Here is a 24,914-nt window from a genome sequence, read left to right as displayed (position 1 = left end):
CCTTTTCTGGGATGTTTCAAATGTAAAATTCATTGCCACCAAAAAAACTCAAGTTTCTTTTTTTTCCCATTCAATCTTCGTGAGAGGCCTGGGGCTTGTCTGTTGGAAACAGTAGAGAGGGCAGGTTAAGGAGCGTAGTTTTTCCCAGTGGGTCTTTGGTAAGAAAGATTATGGCGGTACAGATTCCAGCTGACAACTCAGGAGGCTTCTTTTCTCCAGTTTGGAATCCTGGGGCCACTGCCTTTACTACAGTAGCCTCTCCTTGAGCCTTTTTCCAGCTAGCACCTGAAAAGTCCTCCTCTCATTTGATTTGGGGTCCATAATGAATTTAAATGCCAAGGGCGAATTTCCCCAGTAACTTTATAAACCAGTTACAGCCTTTTAGGAGGCATTTGGAGGGGTGGAGGAAAGGGAAGGAGGTGGGAGAGGGATACAGTCTCTTCACCCTGCTCCCAGGTTTGATTTTCTGTCTGCCTTTCTCCTTTTCCTGTAGCCATCTGTCTAGTTCAGCATTAGAGCTTCCAAATTCTTCTCCTCACTCCCCACTCCAGTCTATTTGGTGTACTGTTTTCCCTTAGAATGTGGGGCTGACCCTGTTGCCCTCCTGTTCTTCAGTGGCTGCTGGGCATGAGACAGGCATGGGGGGTGTCTTCTGGCCCCTCTGCCAGGATTCCTGCTGGCCACCCCCTCCCCTCTCAGCTCCAGTCATTCTGACCTTCTCTCCATTCTGACACCATATCATTCACTTGTAAATCCACTCTTACATCCAAGGCAGTGCTGGGTACAGAATCAACTTTGAACAGTATCTGGGGTTGAGGATACTCCCCTGCCATGGGGCCTTTCTCAGGAGGTGGCATCACAAATTGCCATCCATGTTCACCCTGCTTCATGGCCACACTCCACTCACCTTCCCAGGTTCCATTGATCAAAGTGCATCACTTCCTGTACTTCTGTATACTTCCTGGACTTCTCTGTACTTCCTGGAACTTCTGTACACTACTTGTACTTCTGTACTTCCTGTACTTTTGTATACTTCCTGTACTTATGTGCACTTCCTGTACTTCTGTACTTTTGGTACTTCTGTACTTCCTCTCATTCTGAAGTGCTTTATTGCACCTTTATTATCCACGTATTGCAGATGTTACAATGTTGTGGGTTAGAGTGACCATAGATGTTTGTCTTTGCTCTCAAGTGGAGGTTCCAGAAGGCAGGGGTTACTGTTTTCTCTAGCACCTACAAGAGAGCCTGGCGTATAATAGCCACTCAATAAATATTTGTTGAATACATGACTAAACTTCTGGGGAACAGGAACTGTGTCTTTTTAATCTTCAGATCCACCACAGCATCTTCACATTAAAAATAGGTCAATAAATGTCTTTCTAGATTATTCATTTAAATAGAATTCATGTCCTAACATCTTTGCAGGAAGAGCCTTTTACGGGTGAAAGTCCAGTTCTGTCCTATTGCATCACAGCCATTGTAGCTATAACCATGTTCACTTCCAGACGCTCACATCCTGTGACATATTCTCTCTGATGTGTGAAAGACAATATGTAAAAAGTTCTACAAGAGCATGTGTGTGTGCAGAACCGTGCACACGTGTGTACATGCACATATACACAATTTAAAAAAATGGAGTCATTTTTTATGGGAAAAGAATTGAAATCAGCCCTAACTCTGAAAGCTGAAATGTATGCGGCCATCTTCCTAATGAGTTTTTCTAATGTTCTGGAATTCTTTCCTTTTGTGGGACCAGGCACAGCATTTTACATATGGGGAGTCTTATCTCCATGGATGCCAGAAACCAGGTTTTAAACTTTAAACATTTTCACCCATACTAGTTTTCAATATTTGCTGATCGATTGTGTGGTTATTCTACAGGACTTAGATAAAGGAGCTGTTTCCACATGAGCTTTCTGTTTGGTCTGTTGGGTTATTTATATTGTACAAATGAGCATTCATTTCTGTCTGGGTGTGACCTCTTTTCCAGGGAAGTTCCCTTGAAGGATGCTAAGGAATATGCCGAATCCATAGGTGCTGTCGTGGTTGAAACAAGTGCAAAAAATGCTATTAATATCGAAGAGCTCTTTCAAGGAATCAGTAAGTACCTGAACTGCGTTCTCGACTTTGCTTACATTTGTATGCTTCTGAGAGTCAAAGGATAAAATCACAGGATGCTGCCTGGAGCTTTCCCTCTGTGTGACTCTGTCTGATGCCATGGATATAAAACTTACAGTCGGCATTTGTTAGTCCTGACCTATATCGTGCCTCCCGATTCTGAATTTCCACAGTTCTGTGCTTTAACCTGTCGATTCTATGTTTTATGAACCAAAATGAAGTAACTGTGTCACAAAAGAAGTCATTATAATTAAAAAGTTGTGTGTTTGATAGCATTTTGTGTTAGTATGTTGAGGGGGAGAGAAATAAAACAGACAGTGATAAGGCGTAGAAAACTAAAGTCATGTGTTAAACGGAATGACTCTAGGCAAACAAAATAAAGGGACCTTTTCGTAATTTCTTTCGCCTGGTGGTCATCAAAAAAAATGAGTCTCCATCCCACAAGACCTGAAATTGGGAATTAGGTGGACAGTTGATTTTTCTCATTTCTGATCAGCCAGCTAGTGGAAGGTGGTGGCTCCCTTCTTTGTCTCCTGTTCTGGGTCGTGTTATAATTCCCTTTCTTCATGCTGGTTCCCCATAAGTCACCTTTATCTAAGACCTGTATCCCAGCTGATGGCCAGATTTCCCCTTCACAACTTCTTTGGTAAAGATGTTCTGCACTGGGTCCCCTCAGAGAGCTCCCTGCTGCTGGCTGTCTTGGGAAACTGTCCTGGGTTGCCCCCAGAGCCTAATGGGGGACTTTGTCCAAGTGTCAGCCTTTACTGAGGTGCTGGGACTCAGAGGCCTGGGGTGCCCGCCTTCAGAAAAGTTGAACCCCTGAACAGTTGGCCGTTGTTCTCAAAGGTCTTATCTGGTTCCAGACAATTCCAGAAGGGCATTCCAGAGGGGAAACCGATGGTTTGATCTCTCTTCTGCCTGAAATCATTGTTGGCGGTGCTCTCAAAGTCAGAGGGGCTGTCACTTCCCAGAACAGATTTGATTTCCTTTTAACCGGTTTTGGTTCATTACTTTAGGCTCTGAGAACACATAGCAGGGATTATTTTGTTTGTTTCTCTTGGCTTGACGGGGACTTCACTTGGAGATGGGGAACTCTGGTCTGGGTTACTTACACGATACAGAAATGCACACAAACACACACAGCCCCAGCCTAACTTGTTCCCTGGGGTCCACATCACCTTCCCTTCCATCCTCCTTCCGAGGCTTCGTGTTCCTGCTGTTATTTTATGCTCTCAACAGATTAGTGTTATCCAAGCGTGTTGACCTTAGTGCTTGGACTGTAGAGTGCTAGGCTGTAATTTTATGTTGGAAACCCTGGATCCCCAGATTCCTGCTCCTTCCTGAGAACGGGCCGTGGCTGCAATGCTCTGCTGTGAAGCCACCGCTCAGCTGCCCTGTTTCTGTGGAACGCTGGGTGACATCTTAGGGCGTTTGGCTTGAACTTGTTCCATTAACCTCATTTTCCCTCACATCAAACTCATTCTTTTCCGGTGGCGTTCGGCTTTTCTGGCAAGTTAGGCAAGTTGTATGACGATTCAACATTTTGTTTTGATTAAAGGTTTTAATTAGTGAAGGTAGATAGCTCCTGATGACCATGACATTGACCCCTTTCCTTTGTGCAGCTCCTTATATGTTCTGGAGCCCTTTCCCCAGCATTAGCCCCCGGTAGGCACGTGGTGCAGACGGCAGTGGCCAGTGAAGGAAGCACAGTTCTCTGCACACCTGAGATTCAGCTGGAGGTTTCTGCCCAAGCTGGGAGACTTTCTGAGGTTTACACAAATCATTACTAAAATAAAGAACAAAATAAGAACTGCAAAGAAGAAAATAAGCCCAAGCAGCAAGTATTAATACCTTACCTGGAAAGATACTTTTTTGTATGGTGCAGTCAGTAGACATCTCTTCACCCACATGAGGTCTTTATGGCTCAAGGGGATGGGGACTATGAGTAAGGAATTCCTAAGATCTTGGTGGTCTGCTTCATTTAAGAAAAAGCACGTGTTTGAGGTGCCTGGGTGGCTCAGTCAGTTAAGGGTCTGCCTTTGGCTCTGGTAATGATCCCAGAGCCCCAGGATGGAGCCCCACCCCCAGCTCCCTGATGAGTGGGGAGTCGGCTTCTCCCTCTACTCCTCCCCCCACTCGTGCTTGCTCTCTCTCTCTCAAATAAATAAATAAAATCTTTAAAAAAATGAAAAATCACGTGTTTTGCTTAAAGCACTGGATAATTATGGCTTCAAATTATGGCTTCAAATAATTAATTTCTAAATAAGCCATAGAATAGTTGTGCCACCTCATCTTCTATGTCAAATAAACAGTTGTTTATTTCTGTTTCATTATACTTTGGTTAAAATTGCCTTAGTAAAGAAGCGTGTAGGTACACGGCCCGCAGCAAGACCTCTAGCCATGTGTATACTGTAAGTGCTGGTGCCTCCATACTCCTTAGGTGAATTTCTTCAGAATGGGGTGTTGTAGCCTAATTACAGGTTAATTTAAAATGCAGCACCAAGTACACCTAAATACACCGCAGCGGACATTTCGTTTATTTTCCTTTTCCCCGTTCCTACTTATATTACATGCGCTCCTCCCTGAGCTCAAAATAGAACAGGATATTGCTGACTTTTATGCTCCCCAAAGCAATGTTCCAGAGGCAAAAGTTCCTGGGAGAAAAGATGTAATAAAAAAAGTGGTGAGAATAAAAGCCCTTTGAAAAGGTGTGCTTAAACAAAATTAATTCATACTGACTTGGAGGAAGAGACAGATGTTTCTCTTCTATATTCCCAGAGTGTTCATAAACCAGAAAGAGACAACCGTGTTTCCTAGACATAATGTATGTGCTAACTGGAAATTGTTTAGCGAACTATTATCTGTTTGCGGAGGCTGAAGCTACCTTGTAAAGGAGTTGGATGCTGCCCTGTTTTTGGGAGGGGGAGCTGTGCACAGTCTGTCCTCACATGGTGTCCTCTGATTGGCATTCCTCCATGTGCCCTTTTCTCAATCCCATTTTTGGAGCTCCTTTACCCTGCTGCCTATGGCTCGTTCTCCTCCATGCATTTCTCCCCAGGGTTGTTCGTTTTCCTTTCTTGAGCTCTTATACCTTTAATTGGAACACTGACTTTTTCCTCTTTGAGTTAAAAGATAAGAACTATTCTTGGCCAAGAAAATTGTGGTACATTTGAGTGTTTCAACTTTGTGCTATGAAAGCCCAAAGATATTCTGTTGCTGTTTACTCATGATAGAGTTACATATCAAAACCAAACTCTTGATGGTCTTCCTTATGAAACTCCTCTCTTGACCTGACTCTGTGATCTTGAAAGGTGGGGTCCAGAGCTCTGGTGTCTTCTCCTCAGCAGGCTTCGTCTTTACCTCCTCCTTCGCACATATGCTGTCTCTGACCCTGAATGTGATGCTCCTCCTTCCTCCCTGTCAACCTTAATTCCTTGAAGGTCCAGTTCCTACCTTTTTCCTTATGAAGTCTTCATCTGCCCCAACTCTCATGGGTGGTTCACGAGGTTACTTATGGCTTCCCCATCATTCTGGTAATTGAACACATTTAAATGATTAAATTAAATGAACACATTAAATGAATACTCTACGTGGTTCTCCAGGTGCTTTAGGTATATACCTACAGCAAGTTCTCTGCGAGCAGATCTTAACTCTGTCATATTCTCCATAAAGCTAAGATGAGTGAATAGGATAGGGCTAAATTCAGATTTTTGAATTTGGATCTTTGTCCTTACCTCATGATGTGCCAGGAACTACTATTTCGGTGTGGTCGCTAGATCAAGCAAAATGCAGTCACTCTTCTGTGGGGACTTAAGGTTGGATGACACCAGTCCATCGGACAGGCCTGGTATCTCTTCATTCATATGTTCAGCAAACCTATCCTGTACCCTTCTGTGGGTTAGGTGCCTTGCTAGACACAGGGACACCAAGATGAGCAAAACAAACTGGCTGTCAAGGCCGGAGAGAGCCTGTTGGCACAGAGTCGAATGAATGTATAATTACACATTGTAATAAATGCTTTGAAGCAAAAGAACAAGGACCGCGGGGATAGGGACAGGTGGGGACTTCAGATCGGGTGGGGGAGATCTCACCAGGGAAATGATTTTAGGCTGGACCTGGAAAATGGACAGAGGCCAATTGGGCAAAGAGCTGGAGAGGAACTGTCAGGCCCAGTGAGCCCCCGGGAGCTGAGTTCCTGAGGCGGGAGGTGGTGTGCTGCATTTAGGAGAAATTAATCTGCTGGTTTGCCGTGGGGAGCTCAGGCGCTGGGAGGGGAGACTAAGCCAGGTCCTTGCTGGCCCTGTACTGGGAAGGAGGGGGTGGTATTCTGAATGCAGCCGGAAGCCCCCGAAAGTGTTTTAAGCAGGGGTGTGGCATATCCAGTTTACAGGGAAAGACCCCCCACCCCTCTTGGGGAATGTGCAGGGAGAGAAAGGTTGGAAATATCTCCCCAGGCAGGGTGCTGTTGCAGTTGTGCAGGAGAGGGGAGACTGGGATGGGGTGGAGGAACGTGGACGTGAATTTCAGAACTCTTCTGAAAGTGGAACCAGTTACACGGGGAACAGGCTGGGCATTGGGACCTAGGGAGAGAGTGGTATGATCCAGTCCGCACTCCCCGGGTCCCCTTTCCTGGCACAGGACGTCTCTCTTGGGGCTGCATCTGATGGGAGCCTACCAGACTGCATTCTGGAGTGTGAGAAACACAGGTTTTGGTTTGTGCATTTTAATTATGCAACTTAAATACCGTTTTGGTTTCTTTAAAAACTCTCCCTAAGGGCCAAAAGAGGTAGAGCTGTAGGCTCACCAGAAAAATGTCTGTTTTGGGGTGGGACCTCGGCCAGACAGCTGTGCTTTTGTTCCAGTTAATTTGAATGCTGACTATGGAGAAGAGAACACAAGGCTTTCTTCCGAAAATCACATCTGGAGACACTGTAGACATTAAACTAAGTTTTTTGCTTGTTGGTAGTCTGAGAACAAGGTGAGAAATATTTTTTCAAGTGAGTATAATTAGAGGTACAAGCTTTTTGGTTTGGAAAAATTATACTAGGGTGTTCCTACGACAGGCAGAAAGTTAAGACTTGTGGGCAGGGATCAGGTCTTGTTTTATAATCACTCTTCGCACAGTGTTAGCTTTGTTAAGTGCCCTGGATTTTTAAAATTCTCTAGTAGTTACTTTTTGTTTGGAGCAGGTTTAAAAACAAAACGAAGCATTTGCAAATTTTATAGTAGTGTAGCTAGCTGTCAAATGAAAGTAGGTTTGGCCATTAAGGGACAGGAAAGGACAAAGAAAAAGCCTGTCTACTTTCTTATACCAAAAAAAAGTTAATTTAGGGACTGCAGTAATAGGGCATGTCTGTGAAATAATGTGATTTTCAGAATATGGACAAGTGGGATATGAAAAGCCCTAAACATGTGTACCTTTTATCCCAATGATTCCAAAGCAGAAACTGATCAGGCGTGCAAAATGTAGCAGGAATGTTTAACACACAGCACATTCTCATTCTGTCCCCTTGTTGCAGTTGCTTAAACGTTTATTAACTCATTCGATGCACCATTTTTGCTGTGAAATAGGCACTGTTATCATCCCTATTTTACATATGAGGAAACTGAGGCACTGAGAGGTTTGTAACTTGCTCTAGGTCACAGAGCTAGTAAGTGAGTGGCTGGCAGGGAGCGCTGGGACTTCTAGTCTGTCTCATTGCTCATTGCCTATGGCAGCTTATGGTAACATTATTCATAATGGTAAAAAACAGGAAATGACTTAATGGTCCAAAAGTTGGGAAATGGGTTTTTAAAAAGCCATGCTGTCACCAGTATAAACTATTGATTAAGAACGATGATGTACATCTGTATTTCCTGACACGGAAAGATAAATTGTTGACTGTGAAACAGAAGTTACAGACCGGTTTGTATAATATCTTGATTTCATAAAATATGCACCATATAATATATAATGGTAAATAATATATTCTTCTGGGCGAAGGTTGGAAGGATACATACACTTAAAATGTTAACAGTGGTTGTTTCATTGTGGTGAGGTTCCAGGGAACTAAAAAACAAAAACAGGCTTTATTTTAGAAAAATTTAAAAATATACACCAGTAAACCAAATAACCTAGTGAACCAGCATGCACTTATAACAGAGCTATTTCATCTCTATGCCCCACTCCCCCTTAACCCCCACCTGCGTTATTTCGAAGGGAATTCCAGACATCATTTTATCTGTAAACATTTTCAGAATGTAATCTTTTCTTTGTAACAGCAATTTCATTATTACATTAGTAATCCTAATGCTGTTATCATAGTAATATCACCAAATATTCAGTGTTCAAATTTCCAAATGTCTCATATTTGCCCGAATTGGTTTCTCTGTTTGCATTTTACAGTTTGTTTGAATCAAGATGCACAGAAATTCCACATGCAGTGATTAGTGGATATGTCTCTTAAGTCTCTCTTGAGCAAGAGATGCCCTCTCCATCTTTCTCCCTTTGTTCTCTCATGTAACTTCCTTATTCAAGAAATGAGATCAGTTGCCCTCCGTAGTCTAACACAGTATGGACTTTGCTGGGTGGGTTCCTGGGTTGCTCAGTAGTATTCCATTGCATGAGGAAAAATGTGTTAATCCATTCACCTAACATTTGGGGTGTTTTCAGCTTTTGGCAATTATAAGTTTGCTATGAACATTCACATACGAGTCTTTGTATGGATAAATACCTCAGTGTGGAATGGCTGGCTTATCTGCTAGGTAATGTTTAACCTGTTAAGGGACTGCAAACAGTTTTCCGAAGTGTTTTTAGCATTTTACATTGCTATCACAAATGTGGGAGAGCTCCAATAGCTTCACATCCTCATCAACACTCGGTTTTGTCAGTTGATAAAATTTCAGTCATTCTGATGGGAGTTTAGTGGTATCTCCTGGTAGTTTTAATGTCCATCTTCCCAGTGACTAATAATGTTTGCTTTTTTATGTGCTTATTTGCAATGCTTGTGTCTCTTTGGTGAAATGTTATTTCAAATTTTGCCTGTTTTGTGTTGAGTTTGTTTTCTTATTGTCAAGTTTTAAAGATTATTTTTATATATTCTGGAGACATGTGTTTTTATCAGATATTTGTTTTTTCAGATATTTTCTCTCAGGCTGTGGCTTGCCTTTCCATTTTCTTGACAATGTCTTTGAAAGAGCAGAAGTTCTTAATTTGATGAAGTCTGGTTTGTTAGATTTTCCCCTTGTGGCTAGTGTTTTTTGTGTCTTACAATTTTTAAATGTTAAAATAGAAAAATTAAAGGGATAGATCCATTCAATGGAATATTATACAGCAGTAGAAATAAATGAGGTATCAGGCCATGAAAAGACATGGTAAAACCTTAAATGCATATTGCTAAGTGAAAGAAGCCAATCAGAAAAGGCTGTGTTGTACTGTATGATCCCAACTATGTGACAGTCTGGAAAAGGTAAACTTACAAGGACAGTGGAAAGATCAGTGGTCGCCAGAGGCTCATCAGGGGAAGGAGCGGGGGTGAATAGGGGAGCACAGAGGATTTTTAGGGCAGTGAAGTTATTCTGTATGGTGTTGTAATGGAGGGTGCCTAACGTTATACATTTATCAAACCCCAGAGGATATACAGCACCGAGAATGAGCCCTGATGTAAACTATGGACTTTTGTTCATAATAATTAATGATGGCTCATCGATCGTAATAAATATGCCACAGTTGTGCTAGTCGTTAAAACAGGGAAAGTTGGGGATGAGGGTATTAGGAGCTCTCTATACTTTATGCTCAACTTTTTCTGTAAACCTAAAACAGCTCCGTAAAGAAAGAAAGAAAGAAAGTCTACTCATTTAAAAAGAAAAATAAAAGGAAAAGATGCCCTTGAATGGTAAGGAAGTCTAATGATTTTAGAGTAACTTAAGCCCTTCCATATTGAAGCCCTCTGGCATTTGGGACTAACAGCCTATGGTGACCTCCCCCTTTTTCCATCTCTGTGGACATCACCATGCCTTCAGCAACCTAGACATTGATCTTTGCTTTTCTTTATCCATCTCTCTGTGAAGTGTCTTCCCATAGTCCTTCCCATCTTTTTTTTCTGCTTCTCTTCATGGCACCCAGATCAAGGCTTTCCTTATCCCTGACTGGACTTCCTGCAAGTCTCTTGGTGCCATTCACTCTGTGTCTCCTAAGCCATTCTGGTCCCACATAGCATGTTAGCTCATTTGTCAGGTCTAGACTCTAACGTTCAAGGTCATCTAATAATTCCAATATTATCTTCTTTACAGCAGCAAAAGGACAGTTCAGAGAATGACTCAAGTGACTTGCCCGGCCCCCTGCCCCCACTCTCATTCTGTATTCCAAGGGCAGTGTTCCATGATTGTGAGCCACTGCAGTGTTCCACAGAGACACCCCCCCCCCAAATGGAGAGGCTTAAAGGCCATTATCAGGGGTAAATACTGCCAAGTCCTATTGGTCAATTTACTAATTGGGATGATTCAGAAAATCAGGATCAAGAAATGGAAGTTAGACAGCAGTTACCAGCACTTCTAACGCCCAACGGAAGGTAGCCGAGCTGAGTAAATCCTGACCTGCCGTGAAAGGGGAGAAGCATATGAACAGCAGAAATCTCAGGGAGGCCTCCAGGCTCACACAGGGAATGGCCTGTCCTCCACACAAGGAAAAAGAACGGCTGCAGCCAAGCACGCTGCTTTATTTTTGTTGTGTGTGAAAGCATGACAGCCCCCGGTCCAGAGCCATGATCAAATTTATAGGCTTGGAGTTTGTTTTTTCACATATTGCATTCCTGAGGAATCATTTATAAAACCTGCTTTTTCTCTAGGCTGTCAACTTTCAGGAAAACTGAATTTCAAAAAAAAAGTCCTTTAACTTTTCCCAAGCAGAATCTTCTACAATCCAAACCTTATTAAAATAAACACCCTGGTTTAGGATTTCTACTCCAGGATGACTTGTTATGGAGATTGTGTACTCAAAGGATGTTTTGTAAGAATAGAAACCTGCAGAGCGTGATGCTCAGAGCCTTTCAGACGTGTGTGTGTGTGTGTGTGTATTTGTCCTATTCTGTGCCCCTGTAATTAATACAGATTCAATTGTGTGATCGCCTTGGTACAAAATGCCTTGGCCATTTTCCGGAACCATTCTTTTGTCTAAGTACATTTAACCTTTCAGTAAGTTCCAAATAACTCTGATCACAAGATCGGGGCTCGTGTGTTTTCACAGCGCTGTTGGCTTCCTTCTGGTTTTAAGGTGCTCACCTCATTGTTATGACCAGCCTTCCTCAACCTCTACCTTAAAGTGGAAGCGTTTCCTTTCTTCTCACTTTGAAGTGGGGATCCCAGGTTGTGTTTTGTAGGAGAGTAGGATGGGTCCCCACCCTTGTACCTGAACCCTTCTCCCCAAGCAAACTCCACTTGAGACACCCCCAGGACCCGTTCATGGTTGTTCATTCCTTCCATACTGGTGAGAGCCACAGATCGATAAGGCAGAGCGGCTGTCCAGTTAATTTCTCATGGTCTTTTTATTGGTAAGGAAAGGCCATCTTGGAGATGTTAAATAGCTTGTCCAAGTTCACTTAACTGCAACACTGACTCTCAGATCTCAGAACCCTTTTACTAGAGGAGAAAAACGAAGTCTAAGGAAACTGCTGTAAATCTCTTTTTGAGAAACACATTGTTCTAATAAGTGAGATTTTGAATATTCCGAAGACAAACAGGACTGACCTGGTGCCTCTAAGAAGCCAGGTTTGACAACTGGTTCAAAAATGCAGCTAACAGTTTAAAACAAAGAAGAAAGGAGCCTTCTCGAGGCATGACCTCTGGGTCTACTGGATCTTGCACCCTAAACATTGCCTTGCTTATTGTCCACGGAGGAGAGAAGTGGGAGGCGGGAAAGAGGGAGGAAGACAGGCAGGGCAAAGAGGGATGGCGACAGGCTGCCCTCACCTTCCCATTGTGCTTTCCATGTGCTCTTGGTTTCTAGATTTTCACTCAACCCTTGTGACTTCAATGTGTATTGTATGCAGAAGCTTTCTGTGTATTTGGGGTATGTTTCGTAGGAAAGATCTTACGACATGAGGCATGTAGAATAAGTCACGGATAGGAGGGCTAAACGCGTAATGCTCTTTTGCAAACTTTATTTTTTTTTAAGATTTTATTTATTTGAGAGAGAGAGCACACAAGCAGGTGGAGTGGCAGAGGGAGAGGGAGAGGCAGGCTCTCTGCTGAGCAGGGAGCCCGATGCGGGGCTCGATCCCAGAACCCTGAGATCATGACCTGAGCCGAAGGAAGATGCTTAATCAGCTGAGCCACACAGGCACCCCACTCTTTGGCTAACTGTAGAGTTAACAACATAAGAATAGCATGAAGTTGATGTTAGTGTAGGATGTTGATTTTGATATTGTCAAAACTACTTATCAGGGGACAGTACTTGGCTTTATTAACTAGGGCCACAGCTTGCACCAATCAGAATTATAATTTTGTCCCAGAGCATTTCAGATGCAAAAGCCAAAGCCCCTGTTGCAGCAGCAAACACATTCAGGAGGCATCTGAAGTCCTACAAATTTAAATAATGATATAACGTGACACCGTCGTCCCTCCAAAACACAGCACTTGCTCTGGAGGAGTAAATAACACTTGATTGGCAAGATCGGACCTAAATAAATCAGAGCATTGGTAGTCCTTGGGAGCTTTCCCCTCTATTCATTGCTTAAGATTGACAAAGTAGAAGAGGCATTTTATTTACTTCCTCTTAATTACGACTAATAAAAAACACATCAGGTCCAAAGGAGGAAAGTATATATACTTCCGTTCTCATTTGCTTCTGGGTCAGGGCTGAACTGCTTTGAGAACGGCGAGTGACAGCTTTGCTTAGCTTTGTGGGCTTCCAGGCAGCGGCCTGAATAGTGGCTTCAGAATTATTACAACCTTCTCATCTGCTTCATCCTCAAATGAAGAGCTCTACAATTAATTTTGGATTTTGGATACCCGCCAATGACCTTAATCTCTATGCCTGAGCTTTGATAAGTGGCCGTGGCACCCAGTGTACACAGTGCACCATACCTTGGTCATTAACTATTTCTGCTCCTGGTGCAGAAGTACCCAGGATGATTTGACTGTCTGTATAATCTGGAGGTAACCTCCACTTGCACTGAAGGCCTTTGTCTTTGGAGCTAATTTCCCTTCCATTTCTAATGACTGCTTACTTAGTAAACTGATACACTGATGAACTGATTTTAACAACCTTTATTTTAGAGCTAGTGTTGCATGCTTTTTATGGGGGATAGAAATGTAGCAGAGAGAGTGAACCTGGTGCAACGGGAAATACACAGGCTTTGGGACCCATCAGAAAATCAAGATAATCAAAGAACCACCTGCGCCACTTTATTGTGGACATGACCTGCAGCCTGTGACCTGAGCTCTCTGAGACTTAGTAAAATGATGATAATAGCAGCCATCACACTGACCTCACAGCCTTGAGTGCCCGGGAACGTTTTTGAGAATGGTGAAGTTCTAAACACATATTTGTTATTTCCAGATCCCACTGCCTTTTCCAAAGAAAGCTTTATTGAGATAAAACTCACATACTGTCCATTTCATCAATTTGAAGTATACAAGTCAATGGTTTTTAGTATATTTACAGAGCTGTTCATCAATAGTTTCAGAATATCTCTATCATCTCGAAAAGAAACTGCATACCCTTTAGCTACCACCTCCCTATCCTCCACCATTGCCTTCTTAATTTTTACTTTGCCTTTATTTACAGAGACTCTAGGACAATTTTTAAAATTACATTAAGTAAAAATAAGATGACTCGGGTGGCTCAGTCATTGGGCGTCTGCCTTTGGCTCAGGTCATGATCCCAAGGTCCAGGGATCGAGCCCCCACATCGGGCTCCCTGCTCGGTGGGGAGCCTGCTTCTCCCTCTCCCACTCCCCCTGCTTGTGTTCTCTCTCTTGCTATCTCTCTGTGTCAAATAAATATATAAAATCTTGAAGAAAAATAAGATGACTCGTGCATGGCAGGATGACGGATGGGGAGCTAAGTGTTAACAAATGGTATTACTAGGAAGATTATAATTCTATTTGAAGAAGCAGAAGGCTGAGTCCTCATGGTTACCACGGAAGCCCTGCTGCCATGAGGCAGCTCACTGAGGTGGGGCAGACCTGGGGGAGGGCTGGGGAGGAAGCAGCGAGCTGATGTTGATGCACAGAAAGTGGATGGGGACTTGCCCCCTTACTCAGGAGCGTGGGGTTCCAAATCCAGGGAAATCCATGGTATCAGGAAGCTGCTTTTACTTTTCCTTAACTTTCCAAACAGGAGTTTGACTTCAGGCATCAGAGCAACAAAGGGAAGGAGGGAGGGAGGGAGGAAGAGACATTCCTGGACCCCTCTACTTCCTGTATAACCTGGACGTTTTGTGGAGGTGTTGAGGCAGGGTCACAGTCTGTATATGGTGTCGACTGGAAAAAAAGAAATCAATACTGGCCTCCTCTTTGTTCCAGGTCGCCAGATCCCACCCTTGGACCCCCATGAAAATGGAAACAATGGAGCAATCAAACTTGGGAAGCAAGCCACGCAAGCCAGCCGGCGGTGCTGCTGACCCGTGGGCCATGGTCCGCTGTACTTGAAGAAGCCAGAGCCGACCTCCCATTCTTGGCAGCCTGGCACCCCGCGTAGGGAGATGAGAGATGCTGGCTTGGCATCCTGGAAGACCTGAAGCGATGGGGCAGGAAATGTCCCTGGAAAAGGCTTTTAGAAAACTCCAGAAAAATCTGCCATACTACCACAAAATGGCCTTTGGTGTATGAAATGCACATGAGAGGAAACAGATGTTAGGTAGTAAGTACAGTTGAGTTTTTTGTTGTTGTTGTTGTTGTTAAAAACCTTAAAATATTCTTCAATTTGTACAGCCATCTCACTGGCTTATCTGTGTGTGAGATTCTGAGGTGGCCTTCCCCTTTGACTTCCTCGGTTCCTCAGCCCAATTTCAGCAAGTTCCCCGGTGCCACTCCCTCTGTTACCTGGCCAGACTTCACTGAAAGTTTCATTTCATTTCATTCCATTTACCTTTCAGTGGAGTGTAATTGGATCATCACTCAAGCTAGAGACTTGAGCCATTATGAAAGTGGAGAAAGATGTATTAGAAACTGTTGTCTACATCTCTGACTTGTACTTGATGCCTGTTTTTCTAAGTTTTAGTCATATATAAACAAACCAAATCTGACTAAGATAGTTCATGCAGTTTGGGGGTTAGGAGGCCTAGTTTGAAAGAGTCATTTGAGTAGTTACTGCGTAAACAGTGACAGATGTAGCATATAAATATTTTTCCAGAGACTGCCTGGGATGCATCATCTCCACAGTAATAAATTCCCACTCTCTTACAGAAGATTAATTCACGGAGTAGGGTTTTACTAAGACAGTATGTCATGGTGTCATATCCAGGGGGAAAACTAGCTGGAGGATGTTCTGAGTCTAAATCATAGGGCAAATTTCTAATACTATCAATCAGTAGGTTACAGGAAAGCCAGCCAGAGGAAGCACCTTAAGATTTGAGACCCGCCCCCCCCAAATTATAAAACTGGAGAAAGTGTTTTAGAAGATGCCAAGCTTGGGCAGCTGGGAGGTAGGACTCACCAGAGGTCCAACCCTAGAATGCCCGTTAGTTAGCTGAGAGTAGGCTTTCATAAAACCTTCCTTTCTAGATTCCCTGTCTGCTCAATTGATGAAAGATGTCTGAATCCAATGGAAGGAAAGGGAAAGAAGGCACAGAAGGGAAGAAAAGCTATTTCCACTAGAAATCCAAATCTTATTACCATTCTAACTTCCATAAATACCTGGGATCCAGAAGCAGTTGCTTTCCTATTAAGGCTTATATTGGGAGGAAATTCTTAAAGGGCATTTGGATCCGTGCCTTCGGTGGGGACTAGGAAACTCAAGACTGGCTGGTCCCAGGAATGGTTAATCAGGCAGCGTGGTAATAGGGCCAGCCAGTACCTTTTCGGCTAGCAACATTCAAGGCCCAGCAAACATTAATAGAAAACCTATAACATAAAAGCCAGGAGAGAGATGGTGAGCCGACAAAAGACCTCAAGACTCCAGTAACAGTGTGAGCTGGTTCCTCGGAGGCCTGTCATGGCTGTGCCCACCCTGCTCTTGACAGGTAGAGACGGTGAGATCGCCGTCAACGAAAAGCAAGGGTCCTTGAGAGAGTCATGGCCGAGTTTGCACTCCTTTATGGGGACTGCAATCAAGAAAACAGGTTGAAATCACAGATTTAGGGTTTGTTTTTTTCTAGAAAAACTCAACAATATGCTGTCAATTGGCTATCGCCACTGCTTCACTCAGCTTGCAAGAATAGTTTGACAATCTTAGGATGTGCAGGCCAGAAATACTTATTTTTGGTTCGAGAGTGCCTCTTAGCTCTCCGAGACTGGCACTCAAAAACTGCTAGCAAGTGGCATTTGGAAGTCTTGGCAGAGCCCTTGCCAGGCTTTTTAGGGTTTTCTCCACATTGTCAACTTTACTAGTAGCCAGCATGATTCTGCTTGCAGGCCAAGTGATGATCATGCCTCTTCCGAAAGTTAAAAAATTGGGGCTGCAAATTGAATGACATCTTTCCAGGGGGCATGAAGGCTCGTTGTGGAACCTTTCCTCCTCCAGCTGTCCCTGAGAACCTCGGTCTATCTCTAGACAGCCGCTCAGGTTGCGCAGCTAAGGCGGTCCACGTCCCCGCGGGGTTCCAAGCCCTGGTCGGGGTCTTTAGTGGTTGCATCTTGCATGAAAGAGCTGATGTTAATCACGTGGAGCGAGCAACCCACGAATGAGCCCATGGTCTTATTTCAGAAGCACATTGAGGGTGTGAACCACTCTTTTACCTTTCTGTACTGCCTTAACTCTTCCAGCCAGTCGGATGACAATGTGTATGTAATCACTACTCGCAGCAGCTGGGGAAAGAGTACCCAGCACTTGGGCACACATGCATTCGTATAAACATGGAGGCTCCTGGGCAGATAGACGCCCTAACCTCGTCCGCAATGAAGCTTGCTTTCTTCCCTTATTTTGTCTTGCAATGACTTTCTGGCTGTTCTGATCATTGAACTCTAACCGTGTAATATCGTGTAAAAGCCTGGAATTGACTATTGCTCCAAAATGTCAAGTAGTTTCATGTGGTGTAAATCCTTCACATAATTTTCCAAACTTTGCTTTTTTCCCCTCCGTTTTCTTTCCTTCCATGGGCATGTATATGTGTAAATATGATTTTGTGTTTGTGACACCGATATGTAATCCATTTCACTGGCTGAGTCTGGCTCGTGCCTGTGTGTTGTACAGTGTAGGCCTGGGTTCTCATAGGGGTCATTTCCCCGTGGGAATCTCTAAGGTGGCGCTGGAGTCGTGCACACATTTTAGGTCGGTACATAATTGACTTGCCATTTTATACTTGAAATGGTACATCAGGGTGCTCAAGATGACATTACCTTGCAGACTAGAGAAGGTTGAAGAAGACCTAAAACTAACTTTTAGCCAACGGAAGGGCTGTGCCCCAAGGAGAACTGAATTCATTTGCCAAGGGAGGTTTGGATGACGGAAGTATTTCCTTGACGGTCAAGGACTATGGCGTACGCTGGCTGAAGCCGAGCTCCTCTTACAGGACTCCACTTGCTGCAATGCTCGCAGCCACTCGAATTACAAGCTGGCTTATAAACTAAAGGGCTCTGAGCTGTATTCAGATCCATTCAGCATCAGGTCTACTTTTTCAGCCATCACTGTTGAAAGCAGACCCAGTGATCTAATGTCAGTGCTCTGTTGTGTAAACCATTCCTTTTTCTTGTGTTTCTGTAAAGGGCTTCTGGCTGGGCTGGACCCAGTTCTCACATATAGAAGACGCTGCTGCAGACAATTAGGACCTTTCCACCTTGTATTCTATAGTAAGGCACTGCCCTCAACATCACCCAATTGTATATGTTATTTGGGTTTTAACACACACTGATTCATACTAATAAATATTGTAAGTTTTACCAAGTTTGTCTTTTTCTTATAATGTTCAGTAGGATCATTTTTTTTAAAAAATCACAATTACCTCAGAATAAAGCATGGTGATTCCCCAGAGATATTTGGGTACCGATACATACAAAGACATGTGTAGGGGGTGTTCACTGGCACTGTTTGCAATAGCAAAATGTCTTCCCCTAAGGAAATCAGTAATAAAATGTGGCACAACTACATGATGAACACTATACGATAATTAAAATGAATGCAAGATCTCTTGTGAACCAACCACGTATCTCAAAACAGAATGTGGCGTGCAGGGCTACATACTGCACACCCCCAAGGGAGCCACTCTTCTAGTGGCCTGTGTGAATGGAACCTCAGGAATTAATGCAGTGCACAGCCTGAGCAACAGAGCTGTGGCCTGAACGAGTGAATAAAGCAAGTTAAAGAAGTACAAACGCGTACAAATTCACACAAAAACAATCATGAATGTTGTTTGTGAACATGTGTGTGTAGAAATAAAGGAGGAATTAGAAAGCAAAACATCAACTTCATGATAGTGCTCACCTCTGGGGAGGCAGCAAGTAGACAGGATCAGGGAGGGGAACAAAGGACATTTAACTGGCAGTAATTTCTATTAATTTTATGATAGAAAAATCTGAAGCCAATATGACAAAATGATAGCATTTGGTAATTTCAAGGTATGTGCTTTATTAGTCAATGCATTTTGCTGTATTAAGTTATTTGAAAGAGAGGCCATGGAAACAAGAAACAATGAAGGATGAAGCTGACTTTGTAAATGTGCTAGAAAGAATCATAAGTGTAATTGCCAACTTAATTCTCAGTAAATTTTACAAGGCTGACTTAGGCCCATCCTTTCATCATCCCAGCTGCCCCCGCCTGCCCACGCAGACTTCCTCTCGCATGCCTGTGCATCTTGTACTTTGTGTGCAAAGCACTGTTTGATGTGTCGATGGACACGGAAAAGAGTGTGAAGAGGGAGGAAGGCAGTGCCTCGTGTACTCAGCATTCAAGTCCCTCCCGTGCTGGGAAGCTGCTTGCAATATGTAATCAAACAAGAAACAAAATAAAAACCACCCTCACCAAGAGACCCGGTGTTCCAGTTTTGTGAGAAAATAAGCCTCTCTTTTGCATTTCCTAGGAAGTGGTTACCCCTTTATGGCAACGTGGGGAAATGTTTTAGAACAGCCCAACGGATTGTTGGATTTAGCCCGAAAATGTGCAGCCCAGCCTTCTTCGTCAATAGCATTCTATACAGACGGCCCTGCCTCTCCCCCGTCCGTCAGTCCTGTTTTGTCCCAGCCTGGGGGTTTATTTCATAGGAGCCAGGGTCTGAGGAGTTGTGCACTAAGGCACCTCACATGTTTTTACAAAACAACTGGTTGACTTACGGACTCTGGAGAACAAGGGCAGAAAGTCCAGAGCTTTACTCGGCTTGACGACCAAGGACTGCCTGTGGATGTTCTGAGCAGTCATTAAACATTTCCTGCTCAGCAACTGTTGTCCCAAGAGTGAGGCTTGAGGTTAGAAGAGGAGGGAGATCTCATCCTAATTTCATGAGCATCTGTCTCCAGGAGCGTCTTCTCTGAAGTGTCGAGACTACAGCCCCATGTGGTTCCGCTGGCTTCTTGTACATCCATGAAGCTCCTTCTTCTCCTTCATTCCAGTGTTTATGGAGACACCAGACAGGTAATACCGAGCATTGGCAGGCATCCTGAAGATGGGCGCTCTTGTACATGCCTGTCAAGAGTGCAAATCCACAGTCTTCCTAGAAAGTGGTTTGATAATGTGTATCTGAGACATTTGAAAACACTACATCCTATGACCCACGAATCCTGTTTTTCTATTTGTAGGAATTAAGTGTATGTGCTTTTGTGTTTGTGTGTATGTACGTGTGTGTGTATATATGCGTATATATGTGTGTGTTATATGTATAACATACATACACATTACCTATTACTGAATACGTATTCATCCAAAACTTAGTGTCTTAAAACCATGAACACCTATATCTTACGGTCTCTGTGGGCAGGATTTGGTAACAGCTTAGCTGGGTGGTTCCAGTGCAAGGTCCTTAACAGGTGAATTGGGGATGTTGGCTGGGGCTGCAGCGTCTGAAGTCTTGACTGCCTCCCTCACGGGGCTCTTGGCAGGATGCCCCATTTCCTTGCCAGGGGGGCCTCTCCGTACACTGCTCAAGTGACCTCATGTCGTGCGAGCTGGCTAGCGCGGATTTACTCATTAGTGATATGCACATACTAAGGTGTTTGTCCCGGTATCATTTATAATAATGAAAGCTTGGGATAATCCAAATAATCTATGATTGGAAATTAAATAAAAATAAACAAATAAATTAAATTAAAAATTAAATAAATAAATTACGATAGAACCACAAAATAGAATACTGTAATCATTAAAAATGACAGTATTCAAAATCAGTATACGGCCACAAGAGTCAGAGGTATGAAAATGTACTCTTTTCTTTTTTCTGCCATATCTTCATTTCTACCTTGAGCCCCCTTTCTGTGTAATGTGGAAAGCTGGATGTGGTCACCCAGCTAGTTTGACCTCATCGACTCAGTAGCTTCCATCACTGTGGGCTTAAGTGTACTCTCAAGATCGAACCCTCATTTTCTCCCAGGGGTGGCTGAAGGGGTGGCCAGAAAGCACTGGAGCTTCTGGAGGGCCACTGTAGTGTTCCTGGGTCTCATTGTCTGGCCTACACAGTGGTCTCTCTCTGTCTCCCTTGTCTTATGCACCTAGCCCCCCTCAACTCTGCTTCTACACCCCATATGAAGCTTCTGGGAAGATTTTGGATGGAAGCATGAGCTCCTCTGGGGTCCTCAGAGATTGGTAGGGCAACAGCCTGGGCTGGAGTGGGGGGCTCTGTCAGCAGAAGATTCCCTCTATTGCTGGGGTTGTGTTGCTGGGGTTCCCTGATGATAGCCTGGGGTGGGGTGCAGTTCTCATTCCTCTTTCTGGGAGGCTGGTGGGAAGTTGGTGCTGGGCCCACCTTACTCAGATTGTATCTGCATGTGAGCTCTCTCAACTTCTCCATTGCTCCCTACCCATAGCCCAGTGGGTGTGGGAGTGAGGAGAAGCAGGCTATAATTCATACTATCTTTGTCAGGGCTTGCCTTTTCGAGTTCCAAAATCCTCTGCTTACATGAAGACTTTATTGCCCCGACGGGGGCACTTTTGAGAGTGAAGGGGATGCTGTTACTATCAAGCTGGGACAACAGGATTAAGTTGGAGAGTCTCAGGCACACTAGGACACATGGTCATTCTGGTCCAGCCTCTTACCCATCTAGCAAGGTGGAAGGTGGTGTTGGAGAGGTGGGGCAGAAAACTCAGGAGTTCCTGGATAAGTATCTCATCACAGCTGTCTTGGTAAAGTCATCCATCCATCCATCCATCCATCCATTCATCCAAGAAGTATTTGTCAAGGGCTACTATGAGCCCTCCGTGCTCCATCAGACGTATGCAATTTCCAAGCTTACAAAGGAGGAAACAAATATAAGGGAAAAGACAAAAGAACCAAGAATGGCAGGAATGAGAAGGAGATGTTCCTTTAAGGGTAGACAGGGCAGCTTGACTGGGAGGGGCCCGGTGACCACAGGGCTAGGAATCAGCCCACCCCTTACTCATTGTAAGATCCTGAACAAGTTCCTTGGTTTCTGTGAGCCTCAGTTTTCACCTGTCAAATGGGGATAGTGCCCACATCACAGGTTTGATGTCAACACTAAGTGGAATTGTTGTGTAAGGCTTAGTCCAGACCACCTTGTGGCCACGGTTAGGCCACTGGCTGCAACATTTGCCCTGGATTTGTGAAGTGACCTAGTTGCCACTTTCTTATTTTTGTTCCTTTCCCTGAAGGAATGTGATAGAGAGATTAAGATCAAGAAATCTAGGGGCACCTGGGTGGCTCAGTCGTTAAGCGTCTGCCTTCGGCTCAGGGCATGATCCCGGGGTCCTCGGATGGAGCCCCCATGTCAGGCTCCCTGCTCAGGGGAGAGTCTCCTTCTCCCTTTCCCTCTGCCCCTCCCCCAGTTTGTGCTCGTGAGTGCATGCACACACACTCTCTCTCAAATAAATAAATAAAATCTTAAAAATAAATAAAAAGAAAAGAAATGTAGTGTCAGTCCACCTGAGTCCGACCCCCCAGCTCTGTAATTTGCTGGCAGTCGGATGTTTGGCAGATTAATGTCTCTAAGCCCCAGTTTCCTTGTATGCAAAATGCAGAAAACAATTCCTCCCCAGTTCTGGAATCCGAAGAGCTCCATGAGTGGAGCGGTTTTTCCTGAGTTTTGCATGGACTCATTTGGAGTCAAACTAGATCTGAGCTGATCCGATGATGTTTACAGTCATTATTTCTCCAGCCAGGGGTGAATATCTGCACTGTTAGCTGCAGAAATACTCTGGTGTTTGCTTCTAGGATCCCATCCCTGACTCTGCCGGGTGTTCATAATAGAGGCACTGCATTACTTTTATAAAATCCAAACAAAATTCGGAATTCTGCAGACACCTGCCCCCAGGTGTCATCTAAGGTACCAGGAGCTCGTCATAGCACTTCCCTCGCAGGTGTGTCCTGAGGATGGAGGGCGAGCGGGTGCTGAGAGCCCTTCCCACGTGGGAGCTCCAGGCAGCTGCTGTTTATGTGGATGGCAACCCGAGCCAAGGCTTCTGAGCGGGGCCGTGCGGCTCTCACCCTGCAGAAAGCACTTTTTATCATCCTGGCACCAAGCAAAAGCGCAGAACCAGGAACAGCTAACGTGAATACAGCCGCTTGCTATGTGCCGGGCACCGTCCCAGGCGTTTTACAGCACATTGCCTCTTTTTATTTTTACCACCCTCTTTGTTGTTACCCTATTACTCCATCACCAGTATTACCTCCATTCTACAGATGAAGAAACCGAGGCACAGGAGGTTAAGTAAATTGCCCAAGACCAGAGATTAGTAAGAGAGACAGAAGGCAAACATTAGCTACTCTTATTCTTTCCTCTTCTTTTTCTTTTTTTATTAAAAAAAAAAGGAAAGAGCTTTTTTGAGGTATAATAGACATATTACATTAGTTCCTGGTATACAACATAACGATTCATTATTTGTATCTATTCTGAAATGATCACCACAATAAGTTTACTTAACATCCACCACTACGCGTAGTTACAGGTTTTTTTCCTTGTAATGAGACCTTCGAAGATCTATTCTCTTAGCGACCTTCTTTTTTTTTTCCTAAGATTTTATTTATTTATTTGAGAGAAAGAGAGCACAAGTGGGGGAGGAAGGGCAGAGAGGGGGGAGAAGCAGACTCCTCGCTGGTCAGGGAGCTCCATCCCAGGACCCTGAGATCGGGACCGGAGCCAAAGGCCGACACTTAACCGACGGAGCACCCCAGGCGCCCCCTCTTAGCAACTTTCAAATTTATGATCCAGTTTTATAAACTATAGTCACCATGTTGTACATGATGTGCTCTGGACTTACTTCTTTTATAACTGGGATTTTGTAGCTTTTGACCCCCTTCTGTTTTTTTCCTTTCTTTGCTCTCATTATAAGCTCTGTAAATACAAAGGCACCAAGGAAAGGAGATCTACCTTCATTGAATACTTGCCGCGAGCTAAATACTTTCAAGTTGTATCTCATTTCAGCCGTAAAACGAATCTGGGGGGGGATGCACTGTTGTTCTCATCTGTGTGGAAGGACCACGGGGCGCTTCACTGACTCTCAATCTCGTGGTTACTGGCAGGGTAACCTCCATCCCTGCTGAGGCCCAGCTCTCCGGAGGAAGCGGGGGCTGGGCAGCTCAAGGCTAAGCAGTTCAGGCCAGAAGGGCCAAATCACTCCATTAGCGAGATTTGCTGGTTTCAAGGAACTATTATCTGGTCCCAAAGTGCAGGTGTGACTCTCCTTGACCCACCGCTCCGGCAGCTTGATTGATCTTTTCCATATCCCTGACCTCGATGTTGACACCATTTGCTCAGCCCTGACCGATGTTCTTAACTGGCTTTTTGAAATTACACTGGCATCAGGGTCCCGCAATTTTGATGCGGCAGGGCCCAAGGCCCTGAATACGCTCCTGAGAACCCAGTGCCAAACTGGTGTCCCCAAGCGGGCCTGGGTGACCCGAGAGCGGCCAGCCTCCTCTGCTCTCCTTCACCTCGCATTTTCTCTTGATGGGTACCTGATTCCCTCTCCTTTCCTCGTCCTTTAGAAAAGGATCCCAACTCACTTCTAAAGCATGTCCCATGCTTTTTCTTTCTTCTGTCTTAAAGTCCTCCTGCGCTGCTTCCCACCTGTCGTCAACTTACATATACCCATAAACCTTCTCTAGAGGTGATCAGCTGCCCGCCATGTCCTCCCCCGCAAGCTCCTCTCTCTCTCCTCCACACTAATGAAATCCTTAAAAGAGAATCTTGATCTTCTATTCATTCACTCGTCACCTGAATTTAGAATTGGGCCGCTATCCCTCATCCTGCACTTTCAAAGGGATATATATATGGAGGGACCACCTACCTACTTGCCTCTCTCTCCTCATTCTCCCTGCATCCCTGTAGGAACTTGAGGGTGTGGACCTCCCCCCCTGCAGTTCTTCCTTTTCTGGACTGGGCTCTATGCTTCCCTTAACTTCTTTCATGCACCTGTTCATTTCCCTTTGCTCAATCTTCTTAGACTCCTAGCTGCTTAAGTGCAGGTGGCTCCTGCAAACGGGCTCCTGATTCTGCTCAGTTGATCCCCCCTTTTTATGATCTCATCCAATTTGATGATTTCGACTATTGCTTCTAGGTGTT

General features: G+C 44.3%; 1 protein-coding gene across 2 annotated transcripts in view; it reads left to right on the top strand.

Annotated features, from left to right (window-relative positions):
- The window catches only part of RAB31 (RAB31, member RAS oncogene family), a 126,644-nt gene extending 108,510 nt beyond the window's left edge, over positions 1 to 18,134 (top strand). For both annotated transcript variants that reach the window (XM_032397868.1, XM_032397869.1), the window contains exons 6-7: positions 1,991 to 2,100; positions 14,622 to 18,134. In XM_032397868.1, the coding sequence (XP_032253759.1) occupies positions 1,991 to 2,100; positions 14,622 to 14,719 (208 nt within the window). In that variant the 3' untranslated portion in view covers positions 14,720 to 18,134. The remainder of the gene's footprint in view (positions 1 to 1,990; positions 2,101 to 14,621) is intronic.
- Positions 18,135 to 24,914: the final 6,780 nt, after the last annotated feature.

The sequence above is a fragment of the Phoca vitulina genome, unplaced genomic scaffold (genome assembly GCF_004348235.1).
Source record: "Phoca vitulina isolate PV1807 unplaced genomic scaffold, GSC_HSeal_1.0 scaffold105, whole genome shotgun sequence".
Lineage (NCBI taxonomy): Eukaryota > Metazoa > Chordata > Mammalia > Carnivora > Phocidae > Phoca > Phoca vitulina.
The sequence above is the reverse complement of the archived record's forward strand: the minus strand, read 5'-3'. Positions and strand labels throughout refer to the sequence as shown.